At 38.3% G+C, this 22,240-nt stretch overlaps 1 protein-coding gene and 1 long non-coding RNA gene across 2 annotated transcripts in view; both read left to right on the top strand.

Annotated features, from left to right (window-relative positions):
* The first annotated feature begins 260 nt into the window (after positions 1-260).
* On the top strand, positions 261-10,246 carry LOC111824917. Its single transcript, XR_002827982.1, has 3 exons — positions 261-328; positions 2,296-2,398; positions 10,198-10,246. It is a non-coding gene; the product is annotated as an uncharacterized LOC111824917 (long non-coding RNA).
* Positions 10,247-10,262: 16 nt separating this feature from the next.
* The window catches only part of CEP70 (centrosomal protein 70), a 36,401-nt gene continuing 24,423 nt past the window's right edge, over positions 10,263-22,240 (top strand). Inside the window, exons 1-9 of the mRNA XM_023749335.1 lie at positions 10,263-10,283; positions 11,379-11,504; positions 15,831-15,921; positions 16,052-16,175; positions 16,603-16,783; positions 18,154-18,323; positions 20,170-20,226; positions 21,694-21,775; positions 21,867-21,955. Coding sequence (XP_023605103.1) covers positions 11,490-11,504; positions 15,831-15,921; positions 16,052-16,175; positions 16,603-16,783; positions 18,154-18,323; positions 20,170-20,226; positions 21,694-21,775; positions 21,867-21,955 — 809 coding nt within the window. The 5' untranslated portion in view covers positions 10,263-10,283; positions 11,379-11,489. The remainder of the gene's footprint in view (positions 10,284-11,378; positions 11,505-15,830; positions 15,922-16,051; positions 16,176-16,602; positions 16,784-18,153; positions 18,324-20,169; positions 20,227-21,693; positions 21,776-21,866; positions 21,956-22,240) is intronic.

Genomic DNA, 22,240 nt, shown 5'->3' with positions numbered 1-22,240 from the left:
ACCTGCGAGCCAAGAGCCAATTGCAAGTGCGGAGGAAGCGCGCAGGCGCAGATGGCAACGCCGGGCCCAAGCTTACAACTGTTTTGATGCAAGCCCCGCCCCCAGCAGCGGAGCCAACCAGAGGGCGCGGGGCGGTTCCAGCCTCCCCGCGCGGCCCGAGAAATCGCTCGCGGGCGTCCGGAAGCGGAGCGGAAGGAGGCACCTCGACGCGCTCGGGCTCGATTGGTCGGCCTCCCACGGCGCCGTAACGGTCGCAGAGGCGGGGCCCCAGGCGGCGGAGCCGGCCCAGCTGGGCGCGCTGCTGGTGGGAGACGGGCGGCCGCGGAAGGTGAGTGCGGCGCTCGGGGTTCGCGGAGGCGGCGGCTGCAGCCCCTCTCGGCAGCACCCCCAGAATCGGCTTCCTCGGGGCCCTGCGGGTGGGCAAACTGACCCTTGTCGTGGGGACTGGTTCGCGCCGATTGAAAATCTCAGTCGTGTGTTGGGATCGGGCCCCCGAGGAACCCGGCTCCCTCCCCCGCTTTGTGATCTTCGGCCGCTGGCGTACGGTCTCGGCGCCGCGGTTTCTGCGTTAACCGAGCACAGCTGGTCACTCTTGCCCGGCGCGGTGGTTGAGGAGGCCAAGAGGGGGGCGATACGTATAAATCTTAGAGCAGCGACTTCCCACCCCTTTCCTCTCAGGGCACATCAACTAATAACGAAAATTCTGCGGCACACCAAAAATATGTATTTTTTGCTGATATAATAAAACAAAAAAAAGGTATAATTTTGACTCATTCACCCCGGGTGCTGCTGTTGTGTTGGGCAGTGGAAGGGGACAGAGGTCGGTGCCCCGCGTAAACGGGCTGCACGTGTCAGCGGTGCCGCGGCACACCGGCTGACAACCGCGGCGTTGGGTGATGCCCGCGCCCGCTGGACTCGGGGTACGTTGTAGGTCGTCGGGAGCCTGAGGAGGGTGCGTGGCTGGTGGGCGCTCGGAGCGAAGCCGGGGGCCGTGGGTGCGAGTGGGGAGGAGGCAGGTGTCCTCTTCTCCGCGTTCTCCATGCCCTGTCCCGACTCGGGGCGCATCTGACTTTTTGGGGCGTCTAGTTGGATTCCATGAAGGAAATCCGTGAGGTGGAAACCGCGGAGGCCGAGAGACCAACCGGAAAGGGTTTCTGCCGCCACTTGTTTCCCGGCTGTAATAGTGTTAAACACCGCGCAGGCATCACCCAGCTGCTGCTGCTGTTGTTTTACTTTCCGCTTTGCCAAGTAGGCCCGGGCCTCCCCAGCTCCACTTTGGGGGGCAGGGGGCCCCACTGGGGTTTGGCCTCAGCTTGGGCCTCAAGCGGGGGAGGTGTGTTGGGGCCCTTTATGTAACCTCTCCTGGGGCAGGATGATCGGACTGATGATATCCAGTCCTAACTCCATGTCCTTATTTGTGGTAGATTCCGTTCTTTTTAGGAACGTCATTAAACAGCGTGTTGGCGTGTTTTTTTGGAATAGAACTTTTGCATTCAATAGACAGTAGAGACTTTGAAAACAGTGCGTGTTCCATTTATTGCAATAATGTGAAGGACATGCATTTGAGAAAGCTAATCCCAGATTTTAACGCGACCCACCTGAGAAAGAACAGCGACTCGCCATGGTTTATTTCCAGCTTCTCCCCCACCCCTCACCCCCAAATGGTGAAAAATATTTACATTTTAATGTATGGAGCACGTTGCAGGCGCTTCAGGCCTGTCACGGGTAAGTCACCAAAGGGCTCTCGGGAAACCGGGACAGAGCCAGAAAATACAGCTGTGTTTTGCACTTGGCTTTCTATGCCACAGACAACCAACTCCTACCCTGCAACCCTGTGCCCAAAGCCTTCCTTGAGGTGAGGTATCAGAAAGGCCCAGGTCTCTTCCTGGCACAGCTGCAGTAGGGAAGGGCCGCTGCAAACTGTTGACATTAATTTCACCGTCTGATCTCTAAAAAGGAGCATTTGGTTACAGGTGGAATTGATGCCTTTGCCTTTTATGTTCAGTGGTATTTATCTCTGAGCATGCTTCTTTTTAGTACCTTGCAAATGAGAACATCCTACCTGTGAAGCCAGGAGTCAGAATTGATGAAAGATAGATTTGGACCCCAGCAGGGAGAGGAAAGCTAAGAAGGGGTGGTGAGCATCGGAATCCATTAGCGATGACTTCAGTTGTTCAGCCTCAGTTTAGTGGTTACCAGTACCATGAATTCCTGCTCTGGGAGTAACATAAGACCATTCTTACTAGGAGGTCGGACATTTTAAGATTTTGGCCTGTTTATTTTTTTGAAACCTAGATGAAGATCCAGTTTCAAACGTGAGATTCACTGGGTGATCACTTCATTGAAATCAACTTGAATGACCAGATAAAAAGTGCAAGAGGAATGTGCTGTGACTGAGGTATGCCTAATGTGACAGATGACTCTGGATGTTGGGAGACCATGGAAAGAATCTATTGGTGTGTTTTGTTTTAATCCTCAATGAAGGATATTTTTCCATTGCTTTAGGCCAGGAACCAACCAAAAACCCAGGTATGTGCCATTGATTGGGAATCGAACCCAGTGTAGGGGTGATGCTCTAATCACTGAGCACACAGGCCAGGGCAAATCTATTGTTTATTGACTACCATACTGGGTATAATACATATATTTCCTTTTGACCTCCTGATAATCCTATCAGGTAGATATTTTAAATTCAGTTAAGGAAATTGAAGCCCAGAGAGGTTAAATATCTAAGTTAACACAGCTGATCACCCACTAACTCTGATCACCACTTCTGTCCTGCGATGTGCCAGGCACTGATCTGTTTCCTTTCTACAGGCAAAACTTTTTTTTTATTGCACTTAATCTTTCTGCACTTCACAGATATTGTATTTTTTACAAATTGAAAATAAGACTCTTTATCAGCAAAAAGATTACAACTCTCTGAAGGCTCAGATGACGGTTAGTATTTCTTAGCAATAACGTATTTTAAATTAAGGTATGTACATTTTTTAGACATAATGCTATTGCACACTTAATATAGTGTAAGCATAACTTTTATATATGCTGGGAAACCAAAAAATTTGTATGACTTGCTTTATTGTGGTGGACTGGAGCCAAACCTGCAATATCTCTTGAGGTGTGCCTGTATATTAACTCCCCTAATTTTCACAACTACCCTATGAGCTAAACACTTAATATTCTCACTTCATGATAAAGAAATGAGGCACAGAGAGATTAGTACTTTTCCTGGCTGTGTGGCAGAATCCACAATTCAAACGCAGGCAGTTTGGCTATAAAATTATACCAGGCTTTCTTTTGGTATTTCCTTTACTTTTATTATTACTTAATAAATTTTTTAAATAGTAAAATGAGTTTTATTATGAAATCAAGTAGAACACACATACCAGAAGCATAGCTTAATGAATTATTGAAAGACAGTACCATGTAGGTCAGGGTGTAGAACAGTACTGTACTAGCCATGCCACAGCTGCTCTGTTGGCCCATCCCAAGCACACCTACTTCCATTAGTAGCCATTCTTACTTTTATAGTAATTGCTTCCTTGTGTTTTAAAAAGCATTTTTTTCATAAATGCATACTCCTAGATATTATGTAGTTTTGCCCATTAAAAATTTTAAAAGTTTAATTTGTAGTTTTTCTCTGTTCCTTTCTTTTTCTTACAATTTTGTTTTCTGGTAAAGAACCTGAGTCAATTGACCTGTATATCTTACAGTCTGGATTTTGCTGATTGTATAATCAGGTCTAGTTCATATGTTCATCTGCCTTGGGTAGCTCCTGCACATTAGTAGTTGGGTTGCAGACTGGATCAGACTTAGTCATCCCCTTGGCAGTTGTCTAAATGGTGGTTGGCAAGACCATAGGAAGTGCATAATGTGTCCTTGTTTCTCTCTTCCTGATCTCAGCAGCTGGTGCTACTCGATGCCTATATATCTATTCACTGAAGGTTGCAAAATAGTGTATTGTATTTCTATCATATCTTTTTCACTTATTGGTTGGAATACTAGTCCCTTATCTATTATTTAAATAGGCAGCAGTATAATTCCTTCAGGAAAGGCAGCATTTATTCTTGATTCCTACCATTTACTTACCAGTTTTCAAGATTATAAATTGGTTCTTTATTTCCTTTTTTTTCATTTTAGATATTATTGAATTTACATTTTAATGTAAATATTGATACTGTTAGACATTCACAAAGTTGAATTTTCCTATTTAAATGCATATATATTGAACATATTCACTTAACTTTAATAATTCTGGTCCTTCCCTAAAGTCAACAAATATTTTTTGTTTATTGTATTTCTTCTTAGGAAAGCATTTATACATAAACAAGAAATTATGTGCATTTATACTTTTCCCAGTGAAAATTATGTACTGTCTACTTGATTTTTAATATACAAATATGTCTTTGAGATAATTCATAACCAGTACATGAAGAGCATTATTGTTTATATTTACATCTACATAATATTTCATTTGTCTTCCTGGTACATTGTATGTTACCAGAATTTATTTACCAGTTCCTAATTGATGAATATCTAGTTTGCTTTTATTTATTTTTTTATAAATAACATTGTAGTAAATAATATTGTCATTTTGTTGATGGTTTCTTTTGCTGTGCAAAAGCTTTTTATTTTGATGTAGTCCCATTTTTTGTTTTGTTTTCTCAGTTTTCTTTGCTCTTGGAGATGTATTGGTAAACATATTACTGAGATGTCTGAGATTTTGCTGCCTATGGTTTCTAAGATTTTTATGGTTTCATGTCTTACATTTAAGTCTTTTATCCATTTTGACTTTATTCTTGTGTATGGTGTAAGTTGGTGGTCTAGTTTCATTTTTTGCATTGTCCAATTTTCCCAACCCCATTTACTCTAGAGACTGTCCTTACTCCATTGTCAAATATTATTAATTGAGCATAGTGTCAAATATTATTTTGAGCATAGTGGTCGATTTCTGGGTTTTCTGTTCTGTTCCATTGATCTATATGCCTATTCTTGTGCCAGTACCAGGCTGTTTTGAGTACAGTGTCTTTGTAGTATAACTTGGTATCTCCAACTTTGTTCTTCTTTCTCAAGATTGCTGTGGCCATTCAGGGTCTTTTTTGGTTCCATATAAATTTTTGGAGTGTTTGTTCTAGATCTGTGAAATATGCCATTTGTATTTTACTAGGGATTGCTTTGAATCTGTAGATTGCTTTGGGTCGTATGGACATTTTAATGATGTTGATTCTACTCATTCATGAACACGGTATATTCTTCCACTTATCTGATTGTTATGGCTAAGACTTCCAGTACTGTTAAACAAGAGTGGTGAAAGTGGGCATTCTCTGTCTTGTTCCTGTTCTTAGGGGAAATGGTTTTAGTTTTTGCCCATTGAGTATGATGTTGGCTATAGTTTTGTCATTTTTGGCTTTTATTGTGTATGATCCTTCTATTCTCAATTTGCTGAGAGTTTTTATCAAAAAAGGTATTGGATTTAGTTGAATGATTTTTTTCTGAAGCAGTTGCTATAATCATGTGGGCTGATGTTCTATCCCCTGAGCCAAACCAGCCAGGGCCAGTTCTCATTTTTATGAAGCCAAATTTGTTTATGGATCACGCTTTTGATGATATAGTTAAGAAATTTTTGCCTATTCCAAGGTCACAAAGGTTTTCTATGCTTTTTTTCTAGGCACTTTGTATTTTTAGGTTTTTAGAGTTATGTCTATGATTCATTTTGAGTAAATTTTTGTTTATGGTGTGAGGTATGAATCAAAGTCTATTTTTTGGCACATAGATATCCAGTTGCACTATTTTTAAAAAGACTATCCTTTCTCTGCTGAATCACTTTCTCACCTTTATCTTTTATTTGTGGGTTTGTTTCTGGGCTTTATTCTTTATTTCTTTTCAAAAATATTTTTATTGATTTCAGAGAGGGTAAGAGAGATAGAAACATCCATGGTGAGAGAGAATCATTAATTGGCTGCCTCCTGCATTTCCCACACTGGGAATTAAGCCCATAAGCCAGGTATGTGCTCTGACTGGGAATCAAGCCATGACCTCCTGGTTCATAGGTCGTGCTTAACCCATGAGCCACACCAGCTGGGCTCCTTGATCTTTATTCCTTTCTACAGCTCTTTCTTTCTATCAAGGAATCTTCTGCATGAAGCATCTTTAGAATTTTTTATAGAGCAGATTTGTCCTATTTGTTTTGTTTGAAAATATCCTTTGTCTTTATTATTAATGGATATTTTCACTGGGTTTAGAATTTTAGATTGGCAATTATTTTTTTCCCCCAGCACATTTATGATATTAGTCTACTCTTAGTTTCCATTGTTACTGCTAAACAGTTAACTGATATTCTGTCACTCCTTTAATGATAGTCTTTTTTTCTCTAATTGCTTTTGAGATTTTTTTTTTATACTTTAATATATGTCAAGGAGTGATTTTTTTTTTTCTATCCTGATGCAAGATTATGTTGAGCTTCTAGAATCTGTGGACTTTTATTTTATTGGCTCTCACAGCTTCTTAGTTTTATCTCCAAATGCTGTTGCTGCTCCATTTTTTTCCTCTTTCTTGGATGTGCCAGTGTTCCTTCATTTGAAGTTGAATGTCTTCTGTGTTTTCCTGAATGCAGCATAGAGAACTAAAAAGGTGGTAGTCTCTTCTAACTTTCCATCTAGTTAATTAAATTTTCTCTTCTGTTCTTTCTAATCTACTCTTAAGCATGTGATTTAAGATCTTAATTTCAGTTACTGTAACTTTTTTGTTCTAAAGTTTTCATTCTTTTTCAAATATGTTTTATCTCTTTTCAGTTTTAGTTCTCTGCCAGAAGTTTCAAGTTTTTATTTTTATGAACATTGTCAGTGTAGTTATTTTATGGTCTGTGCCTAACAATTACAATATTAGAAGTCTTTCTTTGTGGGTTAGTTTCTTTTGACTATTGCTTCTGTTCCCCTTATGTCTTGTTTCCTATATGTCTTGGTTATCTTTGGCTGTTTTCTGGATATTGTACTTGAAACTTTTTTTGTGGGAATAATTTTTAAAAAAATATATTTTATTGATTTTTTACAGAGAGGAAGGGAGAGGGATAGAAAGTTAGAAACATCGATGGGAGAGAAACATTGATCAGCTGCCTCCTGCACACCTCCCACTGGGGATGTGCCTGCAACCAAGGTACATGCCCTTGACCGGAATCGAACCTGGGACCTTTCAGTCCGCAGGCCGACGCTCTATCCACTGAGCCAAACCGGTTAGGGCTGTGGGAATAATTTGAGGCCTTTTTCCAGAAATTTCATTTGCTCTGCCAGCACTATTATTATTTGGAGGCACTATTAATTTGGGACCTTGTTGAGATATTGGAATGAAATAGAGAAGTGGAAGCCAGGTTTCAGTTCATGGCCTAGATGGTTACTTCTCGCTCACCTTTCTCCTGAGAGTTGTAGCACTTCCAGGTAGCAATTTTAAATAGGGTGGCTTTGCTCTTTTTAAAAAAATTATTATATATTTACTTATTTAAAAAAATTATCTTTATTGTTGAAAGTATTACAGATGTCCCCTTCTTTCCCCCCCTCCACACCCATTCTATACCTTTACCACACTATTGCCTGTGTTCATGGGTCATATAAGTTCTTCTGAGATTTGTCAGTCTGTTCCATGCTTCTGTGTCTCTGGATCTATTTTGTTCATCAGTTTATTCTGTTCATTAGATTCCACATATGAGTGAGATCATGTGATACTTGTCTTTCTCTGACTGACTTATTTCACTTAGCATAATGCTTTCTAGGTCTCTCCATGCTCTCTCAAAGGGTAAGAGATTCTTTTTGGTGTTTTTTTTTTTTTACTGCTGCATAGTATTCTATGGTATAAATGTACCATAGCTTTTTTTTCTATGGTATAAATGTACCACAGTTTTTTTTATCTACTCGTCTGGTGATGGGCACTTGGGCTGTTTCCAGAGCTTAGCTATTGTAAATTGTGCTGCTATGAACATAGGGGTGCATATATTCTATCTGATTGGTTTTTTGGGTTTCTTAGGATATCTTCCTAGAAGTTGGACTACTGCGTCAAATGGCAGTTCTATTTTTAATTTATTGAGGAAACTCCATACTGTGTTTTTTTTAATATGTTTTTATTGACTTTTCAGAGAGGAAAGGAGAGGGATAGAGAGATAAAAACATCGATGAAAGAGAAATATCATCGATCAGTTGCCGCCTGCACACCCACCACAGGGGATCGAGCCCGCAACCCGGACAGTGCCCTGACTGGGAATCCAGTCATTGGCCTCTTGGTTCCTGTGCTGATGCTCAACCACTGAGCTACACCCAGCCGAGCCATACTGTTTTCCACAGTGGCTGCACCAGTCTGCATTCCCACCAGCATTGTATTAGGGTTCCCTTTTCTCCACATCTTGGCCAGCACTTGTCATTTGTTGATGGTAGTTGACTTTGCTCTTTATCACTCATGCTCACAGTTTTTTCTTTGGATTTGCAAATGCCTTCAGGGAAAAACTGTGTTCTCATTTTAGTAATTTTTTTTTGTCCTGGTAATTCCTCATTATCTTGTTAGTTCTTCAATGCTTTTAAGAAGAAAAAAAAAAGTTTTATTTGGCTTTCTTAGAGGCAGATTGCCTATTTGACTATTACCAAAAAAAAAAATAAGACTACTAATGTCCTGGAATTTAGTTTTACCTAGACATATTATGTAAAACAACTTATAACAGCTGAGTAATTTGTAGAAAAAGGTCTAAGATAATATGATTGTATGCTTAGGTAAGTTCCATTTTGTTCAGCATACTTGTATAGATAATTGGTAGTTGTTATATACATTTCTATGTGTCACACACTTGTATTAAATACTTTCTACATGTTGTCTGACGTAATTCAACCTCTGAGGTGTAGATATTATTATTACTCTTTTACAAATGAAGGTATCAAGGATCAAAGATGTTAATGAGTTTGTCCATGTCACACAGTTTAATAAACGGTTAAGCTGGTAGTCACTCAGGCCATTTGTCTCTGAACTCTAAATCTCTATACTTTATTCTTTATAGTGCTACAAGAGCATATAACGAGAACCTGATCTAGTCATGGAATCAGGGGAGATTTCCCTGAAGAAGGAAATTTGAGCTGACATCAGAAGGTCAAGTATGAGTTAACTAAGTGAAGAAGAGATTGAACTCCTAGGTCTTGAACATGGAGGGAGATGGCATTTTGAAGATTAGAGAGAGGTCCAGGGTGGATGTTGGAAGACTGTTAGAATATGTGGCTCCATGCTTTTTGGGAGATTCTCTTACATTGATGTCTACTAACCTTATGTCTGGTTTACATGGTGTATTCTTCCCACTTTAAACTTTGGCTGATTACTAATGGTGATGCAGTAGGAAGAACACAGCACTACCTCTGAATTATTCTTGCCATAAAATACTGAACCGAGCCGAAACCGGTTTGGCTCAGTGGATAGAGCGTCGGCCTGCGGACTGAAAGGTCCCAGGTTCGATTCCGGTCAAGGGCATGTACCTTGGTTGCGGGAACATCCCCAGTAGGGAGTGTGCAGGAAGCAGCTGATCGATGTTTTCTCTCTCATCGATGTTTCTAACTCTCTATCTCTCTCCCTTCCTCTCTGTAAAAAATCAATAAAAAATGTATTTAAAAAAAAATACTGAACCGAAATTTAATAAAGCTTCTAGATATAACCAGTTTACAAGAAATATAGGAGATGGATAAATATGTTAAATGATGAGAATGCAATAAGCTAAATCTGAAATGTGGGTAACTCTGAAGACTAATGCCTATTTCTTTAACAAATGCCATATTAAAAAGGAGACTGGGGCTTAAAAATTAAAAGAAACGTGTGTGCTATATATGGAATTTGTTTGAAAAAAAATCATAAGATATTTGGGGAAGTTGAACATGGATTAGATATTAGGTAATAGTAAAGAATTACTGTTATTTTTATTGGGTGTGATAATGAGTCTATATTTGTTAAACATGTATACCGAAATATAAGTGGGTAAGGAAGAAATGTAACAAGAATAGAAGAATGTTATTGGAGCTGGATTGATGAATACATGAGTTCATTATAGTCTTTCTCTACTTTTGTGTAGTTTTAAAAAAATTTCTCGAATGAAAAGTTAAAAAGCTTGTAACTGAAGTTGGCTGACATTTTTTAAAAGGATCTTTTTATTAAAAAAATATATATATTTTATTGATTTTTTTACAGAGCGGAAGGGAGAGGGATAGAGAGTTAGAAACATTGACCAGCTACCTCCTGCACACCCCCTAACTGGGAATGTGCCTGCAACCAAGGTACATGCCCTTGACCGGAATCAAATGTGGGACCCTTCAGTCCTCAGGCTGATGCTCTATCCACTGAGCCAAACCAGTTAGGGTCAAAAGGATCTTTATTTAAAATAAAAGCAGGAGGGTTTAATGTAGTAGGTGATTGAGTTATTGAAAGAGACCAGAGTTTAAAGGGAGAAAGAACTGATGTGAAACTGCAAAAATGGCAGCATTTGAGAATCTAATTTGTTATTAGGTTTAGCTAAAAATAAATTATTAGTGACCAATAAATTGTTTAATTGGATTTCACTGTCTGAAGCAGAAGGGTGCTTTGGATGAAACATTGAACTGGCAGGAAGGAGGCCTACCTCTAATCAGTCCTGGAAGATTATTGCACCTCTTTGGGCCTCAGATGGCTCTGGTACCTGATATATTGGTACAGCTCTCCCTACACTCTTTTCTGCCAGCTATGAACAGCTAGAGATTTCGTATTAAACAATTTTCAAGGTCCTCTCAAGTTCTAAAATTCCATGATGCTAATGAATATGTGGGATTGGAGGGGAGGAATTATACTTACATATCAAACAACCCGAAGAATTTTTTTTTTATAGAATGGTGCAGTCTTAGATAATGAGAGCAAGTGATGGTAGGTTAGACTGAATATAAACTTTTGTGTGTGCCTGTCAAACAGAATCCTTTGTTGCTAACCTCTGATTTACTTAGAAATAAAGTCCACCTAAGAAAGTGGCATTCCATTCATCCTTGGAGTCAGTCCAGTGAATTGTTAGACTGGCCCGTAACTTTTGGGTCAGGTACAATTCTTTTAGTTTTTTTGAAAAGCAGCTTCTAAAAGATAACAGTTTGTTAGCATCATGTGCTTTTCATATCCAGTTAAAACAAAAATATTTTTCTTTGTGCTGGTATGTGTGTAAAACCCCATATTGTTTTATATCTAGAGGAGAACATTGTAAGATAGGGTTTATTCTAATCATTCTTTAAATTAGCTTTCTAAGAAGTAATAAAAGTTTTGACACAGGAATGGCTTAAATTGCTCAAGAGTAGTGGTTCTTTTAAGTATAATTTCATTTAACACCTCTTGCACTTTTTTCTGTTTTAATTTAGGCAACTCAAAATTTTTCACTGCCAGTCTCTACTTCTTTGGTTCTGCAAAGAAAAACTATATCTCCAGCAGCCCCTCAAGTCCAGCAGTCCAGTAAATCATCAAACAGACTCATGACTGAAAAACAGGTAAATGGGAAATATTTGAAACCAGTGTTTTTCAAAGTATGTGGTGGCAAATAATACTACATCTACAAATGTGAAAAATCTGAAATTCTTAATTTAAAAGATTTCAGGTGTACAGCATAGGGAGTATAGTCAATAATATTGTAATAACTGTGTATGGTGCCAAGTGGGTACTGGAAATATTGGGTGAATACTTCACCCAATCATATACTGTAAAGTATATGATTATCTAACCACTATGCTGTACACCTGAAACTGATACAAAATAATATTAAATGTAAACTGTAATTGAAAAATAAAGTAAAAAGATTCTTTTATTTAGTAAAACTAGAGGCCCAGTGCACGAAATTTGTGCACTGTAGTGTGTGTGTGTGTGTGTGTGTGTGTGTTCCTCAGCCCGGCCTGTGCCCTCCAGCAGTCCAGGAGCCCTTGGGGGATATCTGACTGATAGTGGGCCTAAGCCAGTGATGGCGAACCTATGACACGAGATGACACATGAACTCATTTTTTTGGTTGATTTTTCTTTGTTAAATGGCATTTAAATATATAAAATAAATATCAAAAATATACATCTTTGTTTTACTATGGTTGCAAATATCAAAAAATTTCTATATGTGACACGGCACCAGAGTTAAGTTAGGGTTTTTCAAAATGCTGACACGCCAAGCTCAAAAGGTTCGCACCAGCACTGCTGCGGAGGTGAGAGGCTCCCACCACTGCCTCTGTGCTCATCAGCCATGAGCCCAGCTTCTGGCTGAGTGGCGCTCCCCCTGTGGGAGTGCACTGACCACCAGTGGGCAACTCTTGCATTGAGCGTTTGCCCCCTGGTAGTCATTATGCGTCATAGCGACCAGTTGTTCCACCATTCGGTTGATTTGCATATTAGCCTTTTATTATGTAGGACTAGAAGCCCGTTGCAGGAAGATTCCTGCAAGAATAGGGCTCCCTCGGGCTGATCGTGCCCCCAAGCCCTGCAGCCCAGGGCCGCACACGGGGGTCCCGGCTGTCGGTGGGGCTTAGGTGGCACACGGGGGCCCAGATGGCAGCTCGTGCTGGCCCGCCCTGCCTGCAGTATACAAATTAGCCGCCATCTTTGTTGGTAGTTAATTTGCATATCATGCTGATTAGCCAATGGGAGGCATAGCGAAGGTACGGTCAATTACCATGTTTGTCTATTATTAGGATAATTTTGGGAAATGCCAGGTTAAAGACCATTACATGATTTCTTTTTTTTTTTTTTTTTATTGCTTAAAGTATGACAAAGAGTATTACATATGTCTCCTTCCCGCCCATCCCTGCTTGACATTCCCCTGGCTTCCCCTACCCCCCAGTGGCTTGTGTCCATTGGTTATGCTTATATGAATGCATACAAGTCATTCGGTTGATCTCTTACCCCCCCTCCTGCCTCCAAACCCTCCCCGGTCTTCCCACTGTAGTTTTACAGTCTGTTCGATGTTGCTCTGCCTCTATCTATTTTTGTTCATCAGTTTATAATGGTCTTTATTATCCATAAATGAGTGAGATCATACGGTCAATTACCATGTTTCTCTATTATTAGTTAGGATAATTTTGGGAAATGCCAGGTTAAAGACTATTACATGATTTCATTACTCTAAGATATCAGTCTCTAAAAGGAGGCTCAAGTATAAAGTGTTCTGCAGCACATAACTTTGGAAAATGCCATTCTTAGCTCTTTTCAGAATTTGCAAACAGTTAATGTTATTCTTTCTCTTAAAAGGTATTAGAGGCCCTGGCCAGTGTAACTCACTTGGTTGGAGTGTTGTCCCATACACCAAAGATTGCAGATTCAATTTCTGGTCAGGGAACATACCAGGTTGCAGGTTTGATCCCCTGTTGGGGTGCATGCGGGAAGCAACCGATCAATGTTTCTCTCTCTCTCTCTCTCTCTCTTCTCCCTCTTAAAAAAATCAATTGAGCCGAAACCGGTTTGGCTCGGTGGATAGAGCGTCGGCCTGCGGACTGAAAGGTCCCAGGTTTGATTCCGGTCAAGGGCATGTACCTGGGTTGCGGGCACATCCCCAGTAGGAGATGTGCAGGAGGCAGCTGATCGATGTTTCTCTCTCATCGATGTTTCTAACTCTCTATCTCTCTCCCTTCCTCTCTGTAAGAAATCAATAAAATATATTAAAAAAAATAAATAAATTGAAAAGACAAGGAGCAACATGTATAACTTGATCATTCAAAATTCATGACATTATTATTTACAAAGCATTTTGTCATTATGAGTCATACTAGCTAGACCTCCACTGAGATATCCACACAGAGCTTTTGGCTCCTAAAACAGATATCAGTAATACTTTTTTTTATTTACTGATTTGAGAGGGGGGTGGGACAGAAACATCAATTTGTTGTTCCACTTATTTATGCATTTATTGGTTGCTTTTTAAAAAATTTTATTGATTTCAGAGAGGAAGGGAAAGGGAGAAAGAGATAGGAACATCAATGATGAGAGAGGATCATTGATTGGCTGCCTCCTTCATGCCCCCAACTGGGGATAGAGCACACAACCCGGGCATGTGACCTGGGCTGGAATCGAACTCAGGACCCTTCAGTCCACAGGCTGATGCTCTGTCCACTGAGCTAAACCGGCTAGGGCTATTGGTTGCTTCTTGTATATACCCTGACAGGGGAGCTTATCAGAACAACACTGTAACCAACTGAGCTACCCAGCCAGGCTGTCAGTAATAATTCTAGTTCTGTGTCATTAATTTTTGTGACCAGAAGACCTAAGCATAAATAAGAGGAAAGGTTTGGGGAAGGAGGAGAAGTGTAGAAAAGATAAAGAAGGGAAAGAAAGTCAGCAATCAAAAGGAAAGATTTATTTGGTGCTGTGGGTCATAATGCTGTCAAAGAGTCATTAGGGTAATTTGTTCCTTTTTTGTCTTGATAGAATCTTTAATGTCAGAGGAGCATTTGGATGTGAAGATTAATGCTTTTATTCGTGCTTTGTCTGTCTAAATTATTAACCTTTAAGCTATTACAGTATTTACATACTATACCAGTAATAAAAATGTATTTATTGTATAAATTACATTTTTTCAAGCATTTAAACATTGAAAAGTCACTCAAATTGGCTTTTTACAAATATTCTTTAATACCTTAAAGAGCATGCAAAGCACCTCACACAGTGATTTCAAAATTGATTATTGTACGTAACATTAAAAGCCCATTATAAAACTATGTCAATATCAGCGATTTAAATGTGTCATTTAAAAAATTATCTCTATTATTCCGATCCATCTTTTTTAAAATATATTTTTATTGATTTCAGAGAGGAAGGGAGAGGGAGAGAGAGATAGAAACATCAATGATGAGAGAGAATCACTGATCAGCTGCTCACTGGGAATTGAGCCTGCAACCCAGGCACATGCCCTGACTGCAAATCGAATCATGACCTGTTGGTTCATAGGTCGACGCTCAACTAGTGAGCCACATCTGCCAGGCCTGATCCATCTTTTATGTCCTTATTTCATTTTTCTTCCCATTGTTATGTTTTTTATTTTAGTTTTTTATTGATTTCAGAGAGGAAGGGAAAGGGAGAGAGAGAGACAGAAACATCAGTGATGAGAGAGAATCGTAGATCGGCTGCCTCACACATGCCCTCGCTGGGGATCAAGCCCGCAACTGGGGCAAGCGCCCTTGACTGGAATTGAACCCAGGATCCTTCATTCTGTAGGCCAACACTCCATCCACTGAGCCAAACCAACCAGGGCCCCATTATATTTTTATTCACTTAATCTAGAGAGTTAGAGTTCCCCTCTCAGCTTTATGGCTTAATGACATACTTAGAATCACTCAGAAAAACAAAAACAAAAACCAAAAAAAAAAAAAGAGAATCACTCAGAATGACTCTACTCAAATCTGTTACCTGAATGGACAGACTCCTTTTTATAGTTAGTTTCTTATATAATGGATATGATCTATTTAAATTATTGGCTCCAACCATTCAGATATGGTTTTGTGTGTGTGTGTCCTTAATCATTGTTAAAATGACACTTATTTCCAAGTGACTCACCTTCTCTTTACTATTCAATTAATGTAACTCAGTTTGCAGTTGTTTCTTTTGAGTGGGCCCTGATCTGGTTCAGTTAAATGAAAAACCCAAGGTCTGTTTGATTCACTGCAATTACAAGGTGTTTTTTTAATTGTTTTGTTTTAATTTTAATTGTTGTATGTACACAAAACTTAATATTAAAATTTTTTGGAGAAAAAGTTCTGTTATTCTGAAAATGAAGGAAATTATGTACAAGAAGGTATTTTTTCACTTATATCATAAACTTGATCCTTTTCTCTCCTTTGTGATTGTAGCAGGAAGAAGCAGAATGGGAGAGCATAAATGTGCTGTTGATGACGCATGGCTTAAAACCTTTAGTTCTAGTCAAAAGAACAGATCTTAAAGGTAACCAGATCCTATTCTTGCCCCTGATGGTAAAAAAGCTGTTTTTTCCTTTAAAATATTATTTTCTTAAAAATTTTTTGCCTTACCTTTATTTTTACTATTTGTATTCTATTTTTTTAAAAAAATATAGATCTCATCGTTTTTGACAAACGGTCATCACAAAGGATGAGACAGAACTTGCAAACGTTGATGGAAGAAACAGCGCGTCAACAGAATGTGATCCAGGAGCTCATAGAAACTAATCAGCAGCTTAAGTAAGAAAATGGGGTAGGGGGACCTCTCTTGAATTTTTTGTATCTAGGTGGATGCAAATACAAATATCTATTTTTAAAATATATTTTTATTGATATCAGAGAGGAAGGGAGAGAGAGATAGAAATATCAATGATGAGAGAGAATCCTTGATTGGCTGCCTCCTGCACGTCCCCCACAGGGGATTGAGCCTGCAACCCGGGCATGTGTCCTTCACTGGAATTGAACCCGGGACCCTTTAGTCCGCAGGCCTATGTTCTATCCACTGAGCCAAACCAGATAGGGCACAAATATAAATATTTTTAATAGGTAATTTTTTGGTGATAGCTTAGCAAAGAAATTTTAGAAATTCATTATGTTATTAGATGAGTAGATTTGTTGATGTGATTTATGTTTATTACTAAGGAAGGACTTGTGTGTCTATCATTAGAAAAGAACTTCAACTAGAAAAATGCCGAGCAGTAGATCAGGAACAACGAGCTAATGACTTGGAAGAAATAATGGAGGGTGTGAAATCCAAAATTGGTGAATTGGAGGATGAATCCATAAATAGAGTTTGCCAGCAGCAGAATAAAATGAAAGATCTTCAAAAGGAGCATAAAGCTTTACAGGTACTGAGTTATATATTTTCTTACATAATAGTAGTATAAAACAGCTCATCAAGGTTACAGGTGACTTCCATGTTGCTTAATTCAATGGTCTTTACCTTACTTGGCCTATTACTGTTTCTTCTTGAGATTCTTCCCTTGTTTCTAGAATATTTTCTCCTTTGGTTTCCCTCTAACCCCACTGCTGATTCTTCTCATCTCCCTAACCTCTCAGTGTTGGGATTCCCTAGTAGTAATTCCTTAGTCCTTTTCTCTTCCCTATATACTCTAACTCCCTTGGTGATGCTCAGTCTTTCTTAGCACCTAATTTAAATCTATAGTCCAAACCTCTTCTCTTACTTCCTGACTCATTTCCCACTACCCACTTGACATCACTAATAGGCATCTAGAACTTTACATGTCTAAAACTGAGTTCCTGTATTTCCTCTCCAAAACTTTCTTCTTTTAGTCTCCACTCTGGTCCAAGTCACCTTCACTTATCCCCTGCTTCTCTCTTGGCTTTGCTGCTTCTCACCTTGCCTTTTTTCTTTTTCTTTTTCTTTTTGTTAATCCTCACTGAGGATGCTTTTCCATGGATTTTTAGAAAGAATGGAAGGGAGAGGGAGAGACAGAAAGAGAGAAACATTGAGGTGAGAGAGACACATCTATTGGTTGCCTCCTGCACGCGCCCCAACCAGAGCCAGGGATTGAGCCTGTATCCCAGGGACACGCCCTTGACTGGAATCGAACCTGAGACCCTTCAGGAAGGGCCGTCACTCTACCTACTGAGCCAAAGCAGTTAGCGGTCCCCTTGGTTTTTTTTGTTTTTGTTCTTATTTTTTTTAACATTTTTATTGATTTCAGAGAGGAAGGGAGAGAAAGAGAGTGAGAGAGAGAGAGAAACATCAATGATGAGAGAGAATCATTGATTGGCTGCCTCCTGCATGCCCCACACAGGGGATGGAGCCAGCAACCTGGGCATATGCCCTGACCGGAAATCAAACCTCTGACCTCCTTTTCATAGGTCGATACTCTCAACCACTGAGCCTTGCCTTTTTAATGTGCTCTCAAGATAGTAGCTCGATACTCTCCAATGGCTTTCCTTTTTCTTTAGTGTTAGGGAGATTCTCGGTTTCCTTTACTGTTATGAAACCTTGAATGCAAGCAGTTATAAGCTACAATTCCTCTATTTTATACCTATTTTACTTGTTACATGTTTACATTTATGACAGTGTTTCTGGAGCTAGTACCTATTTAAAAACAGCCTCAGTACTGAAGTTCTTGAATGAAGCAGTTTGATAGAAACTGTGAAGATGGCTTTGTGTACAATACTGTTAGAACTGCATGTCCTAGATGTACATGTTATAATTATGTTTTTTTTAAATTCCTTCTAGGCAAAATGTCAGCATTATAAGAGAAAACAAATGGAACAACAAGAGGCTATTGCTTTTTTGCAAAAGGATATCTGTAGATTATCAAAGGAGGAGGAAGAGCGCATTGCCACTCAAAACAGAGTATTTTCTTATCTCTGCAAAAGAGTTCCTCATACCATCTTGGATAGACAGTAATGTTTACTTTATTGATATGTGGATAGATTCATCATTTTTTAAAACTAATTTTATCTTGGGAGTGGTTACATATATCTCTTATAAATTGGGTTCTGCTTTCTATATAGCAGGATAAAAATCCCCAGGATTTCTGAGCAAAGAAATTAAACCCAGAGACAGAAAGACAAGTTAGTGATGAGCTGTAATAGTCTAGGTGGGAGATAATGAACGCCTGTGTTAGGGCTAAAAGAGAGATTGCAGAGATGGACAGAAATTGTCCAGACTGACTGGCTATCGTTGTTGAGAGGAGGAGAGGAGTTAAAGATTAGATTTCAAGTTAGATTTGGGGAATGGAGAGGAAAGATGACAAATTCATTTTTGGACATGTGCCTAAGCACCTTAAGCCAGCTATGTAGAAATAGCAGGGCTGCAGTTAGAAGGACTGAACTCCAGAGAACTTCCAAATTTCAGGTAGACAAAAGAGAGGCAGAAGAGAAGTTATGTTTGGGTGTCAGGATAACCAAGGAACAGAATGTTTCAAGAAGAAAGTGGTATGAAGTGTTACATGCTGCCTCATCAGTGTATATGTTTACCTTCTTCCTGTCTTATTTGCTCAGACCTCCCATTTGACACAAATAACTCCTCACTACAAGTTTATTGAAGATAGCCGGTAGCAGTCACCCAGAATGAATGAAGTTTGCTAAGGAGGAAAAGATAAAAATGGAATGGTAGCTTAAGAGGGAAGTGTGGGGATGAGAGGGCTTGTGAGGGATAGAAAGGATGATATGTAAGCTAGTATGTGTTGGGATGGGGAAAGGTTGAAAAGAAAGACTAATCCATAAAGTTACAGTATTAAAAGCACAATTAGCTGAATTAGATTTAAAGGCAAGAGATTGGTAAATTTCCCAAGATAGGAGAGAAATAGTATGAATTCTTATTTTAAAAAGAATAACATGTGAAAGTATAGTGTTATTTTATTTTTCTTTGAGGATTTTTTAAATTAAAAAAGCAGTACATGCTTATAAAAATTCAAATAATATAGAAGTGTTTAAAGTAAAATGTTATAGACCTGCCTGTCCCTCCTAATTACCACACCTTAGAGATAACCACGTTAATCGTTTGGTTTGTGCCCTTCCTAGTGTTTCACAACAGGAGGGCTCTTGGTATTTTGGGTGGGACAGTTTATTATTGTGTAGGGCTGTCGTGCTCATTGATGAAATTTTAATATCTTGCCTTCTCCCCAGCCAGTCAGTCTGCAGCCCCAACTCTGTTCCCTAGATTATAGTATCCCCCAGTTAAGAACCTATAGAGTTCTTTTTCAATACACATACAAAATCACATACAATTATTTCTTTAAAAAATAGTAGTGGTATACATTTGACTATGCAACATTAATTTTTCCCTTACTCCTTATTAGGACATACAAATATACATTGTTTTTCTAACGCTTCATCATTTTCTATAGTATGGATGTGCCATTATTTAACTTTTTCCTTATTGAAGAGTAAATTGTTTCTGTGTTTTCACCTTTCTAAATAATGGTGCAATGAGCAACTTTGTTCATCTTGACTACAACCTTGGGGCATATATTTCTGTGAGAGTGATTGCTACAGGTAGAACTGTTGGGACTACGAGAATATACATTTAATATGCTGAAATATAATGATTGTGGTTATTTTTAAAACTATACTTTGAAAGTAATATAATATATGATTTGGTATAATACTTCTGGCAAAACCACTTAAATTTTTTATAAACTTGCTAGATTATCTGTACACTTATCACTGTAATTTGAAATTATGTAGAAAGAATAATAAATGCTACAGTATCACATTTTGAAATAATTTATTTCCTGTTTTCTAGGTTGCTTTGCCTAATTGACTACTATGAATCCAAAATTAGAAAACTTCATAAACAAAGGTATAACTAGTCCTGTATGGCAATTTTTAAAATACTATCCAGTTGTGAATCACACCAAAAGTAGTCAGCCTTTTGAAACCTAAAATATGCTTTGGAAATCTACCTAATATGTAACTATGAATTTTTTAATAAAGCTCTTAAAGACTGTATTTTACTACTTATGTTAAAATCTATTATTGCATTTATATTAAATATATATATTTATTTCACCAAAATATTGGTTACAGAAGAAATAGGATTTATTGTATATTTTAAAGTATTATAATTTATTCTATTTGATGTCATCAAGCCATCAGATAGATACTGAGTATATTCACAAAGTGATATAATTAGATTAGTCATCTACCAAAGTGCAGTCTAATTAGTGTGCAGATTTATATGAGCTAAAGATAAAATGTCATAGTGAAAAATCAAGCATATAGACTAAAACACAGTTTACCTCTGATTAAAGAAATTAAGGGTAAAGATAAAAATAATGGTCTTCAGTTAACCTAAAATAGCTGAGTAATCTAAGGCCAAATAACCTAAAGTGCTTTCATATACAGTCATTAAAATAGTAGCTATTCTATTTCATCGTTTATAGATGGGACAGTTCTTTTAACAGATACTTATTTGAGCACCTTCTTTGTGCCATGGTTTGGTTTAGGGACTAAGGATACCATGATAAACTAAGCAGATAAATCTCCACTTTCATCAAGCATACATTCTAGTATTCTTAAGAAAAATAACTTTCCAGAAACTCAGCAGGACCAGTGACAGAGCTGTGCTGGTTGCTGATTCCTTCTAGCCCATTGAGACTCTTTAAAAAAGAGAGCAGATGGAGGGAAGAAGTGGAAAAAAGTGAAAGGAAGGGAAGACAAGAAAAGAACAGCTCATGGTAGAGTAACTCCTTGCTTCATTCTATTCAGAAAGCAGTATTATAAGTAACTTCAGGGCCCTTCTGGTTTTCAAATGAAACTTATGTTTCAGATGGTAGGCATGGTGTTAGCTTCTACAGAGATAGGACAAAGTTTTAGGTAGGGTCCTTACATTCTAGGATTTTGTGTTCTGTTAAGGGAAATAAAATGTCCACTTATACTTTACATTTTTTCATATAGTTATTTTGGTGACATAAAAGTACTAGAAGGAAAAAAACAGTATGCTTTGTTTGTTTACTCATTCAACAAGTGCTTTTTCATTCACTCTTAGGCTCCATACTCTTCTAGAAAATGAGATACCATGGCAAACAAGACAAAGTTCTGGTTTCCATTGATCTTATATTTTAATTAAGATGATAGCAGATATATTACTATTAGGTAGTAGTACCTAATACCTAATACCATTCTCTATAAGGACAAGTAGGAAATTTGGCTTAAATTTCAATTCATATTTGGGTTATCAAAATGTTACTAGATTGATTTTTGTTAGCTGAATTGTTCCTTTGAAGATAGATTTTTTCATAAGTGTACTGCATCTGTTTTTTCATAGGCAATATAAAGAAGATGAAAGTCAGTCGGAAGAAGACTATAGCAGCCTTGATGCCTCACCAACTTATAAAGGCCTTCTACTGGTACAGGGACTACCTGACTCATACATACTTTTTTATAAAGTGAAGTAGTCATGTAGGAAAGTTAACTTTTTTTTTATGAAATGTGTTGCAGTCATTACAGAATCAGCTGAAGGAATCAAAATTTAAGATTGATGCACTTTTAAGTGAAAAGCTGAATCTCCAAAAAGATTTGGAAACCAGGTGAGAGAAATTTAAGTAATTTATATGTAACCTTTGAAAAGTACACACACATGACTGGAATTTAGAATGTTAAATGAGTCATTCTAGCCCTTTTACTCTAAAACTAATCTTGAGGAAATTCATACTCTCATATTCATTTTAGTCAGTTGTCTGTCTTATAATGGAAGGAATAAGAACACATAGGTAGTCAAGGGAAGTGAGAAAATAGGAGTACATTGAAAAGATAAAACTGGGTAGGAGCTCAGAGTTGATTCAGTAGTAGATTCTTATACTTTATATGTAACC

The sequence above is a fragment of the Myotis lucifugus genome, unplaced genomic scaffold, assembly GCF_000147115.1.
Source record: "Myotis lucifugus unplaced genomic scaffold, Myoluc2.0 scaffold_8, whole genome shotgun sequence".
In the NCBI taxonomy this organism is placed as follows: domain Eukaryota; kingdom Metazoa; phylum Chordata; class Mammalia; order Chiroptera; family Vespertilionidae; genus Myotis; species Myotis lucifugus.
This window is presented reverse-complemented; position numbering and strand designations above follow the sequence as displayed.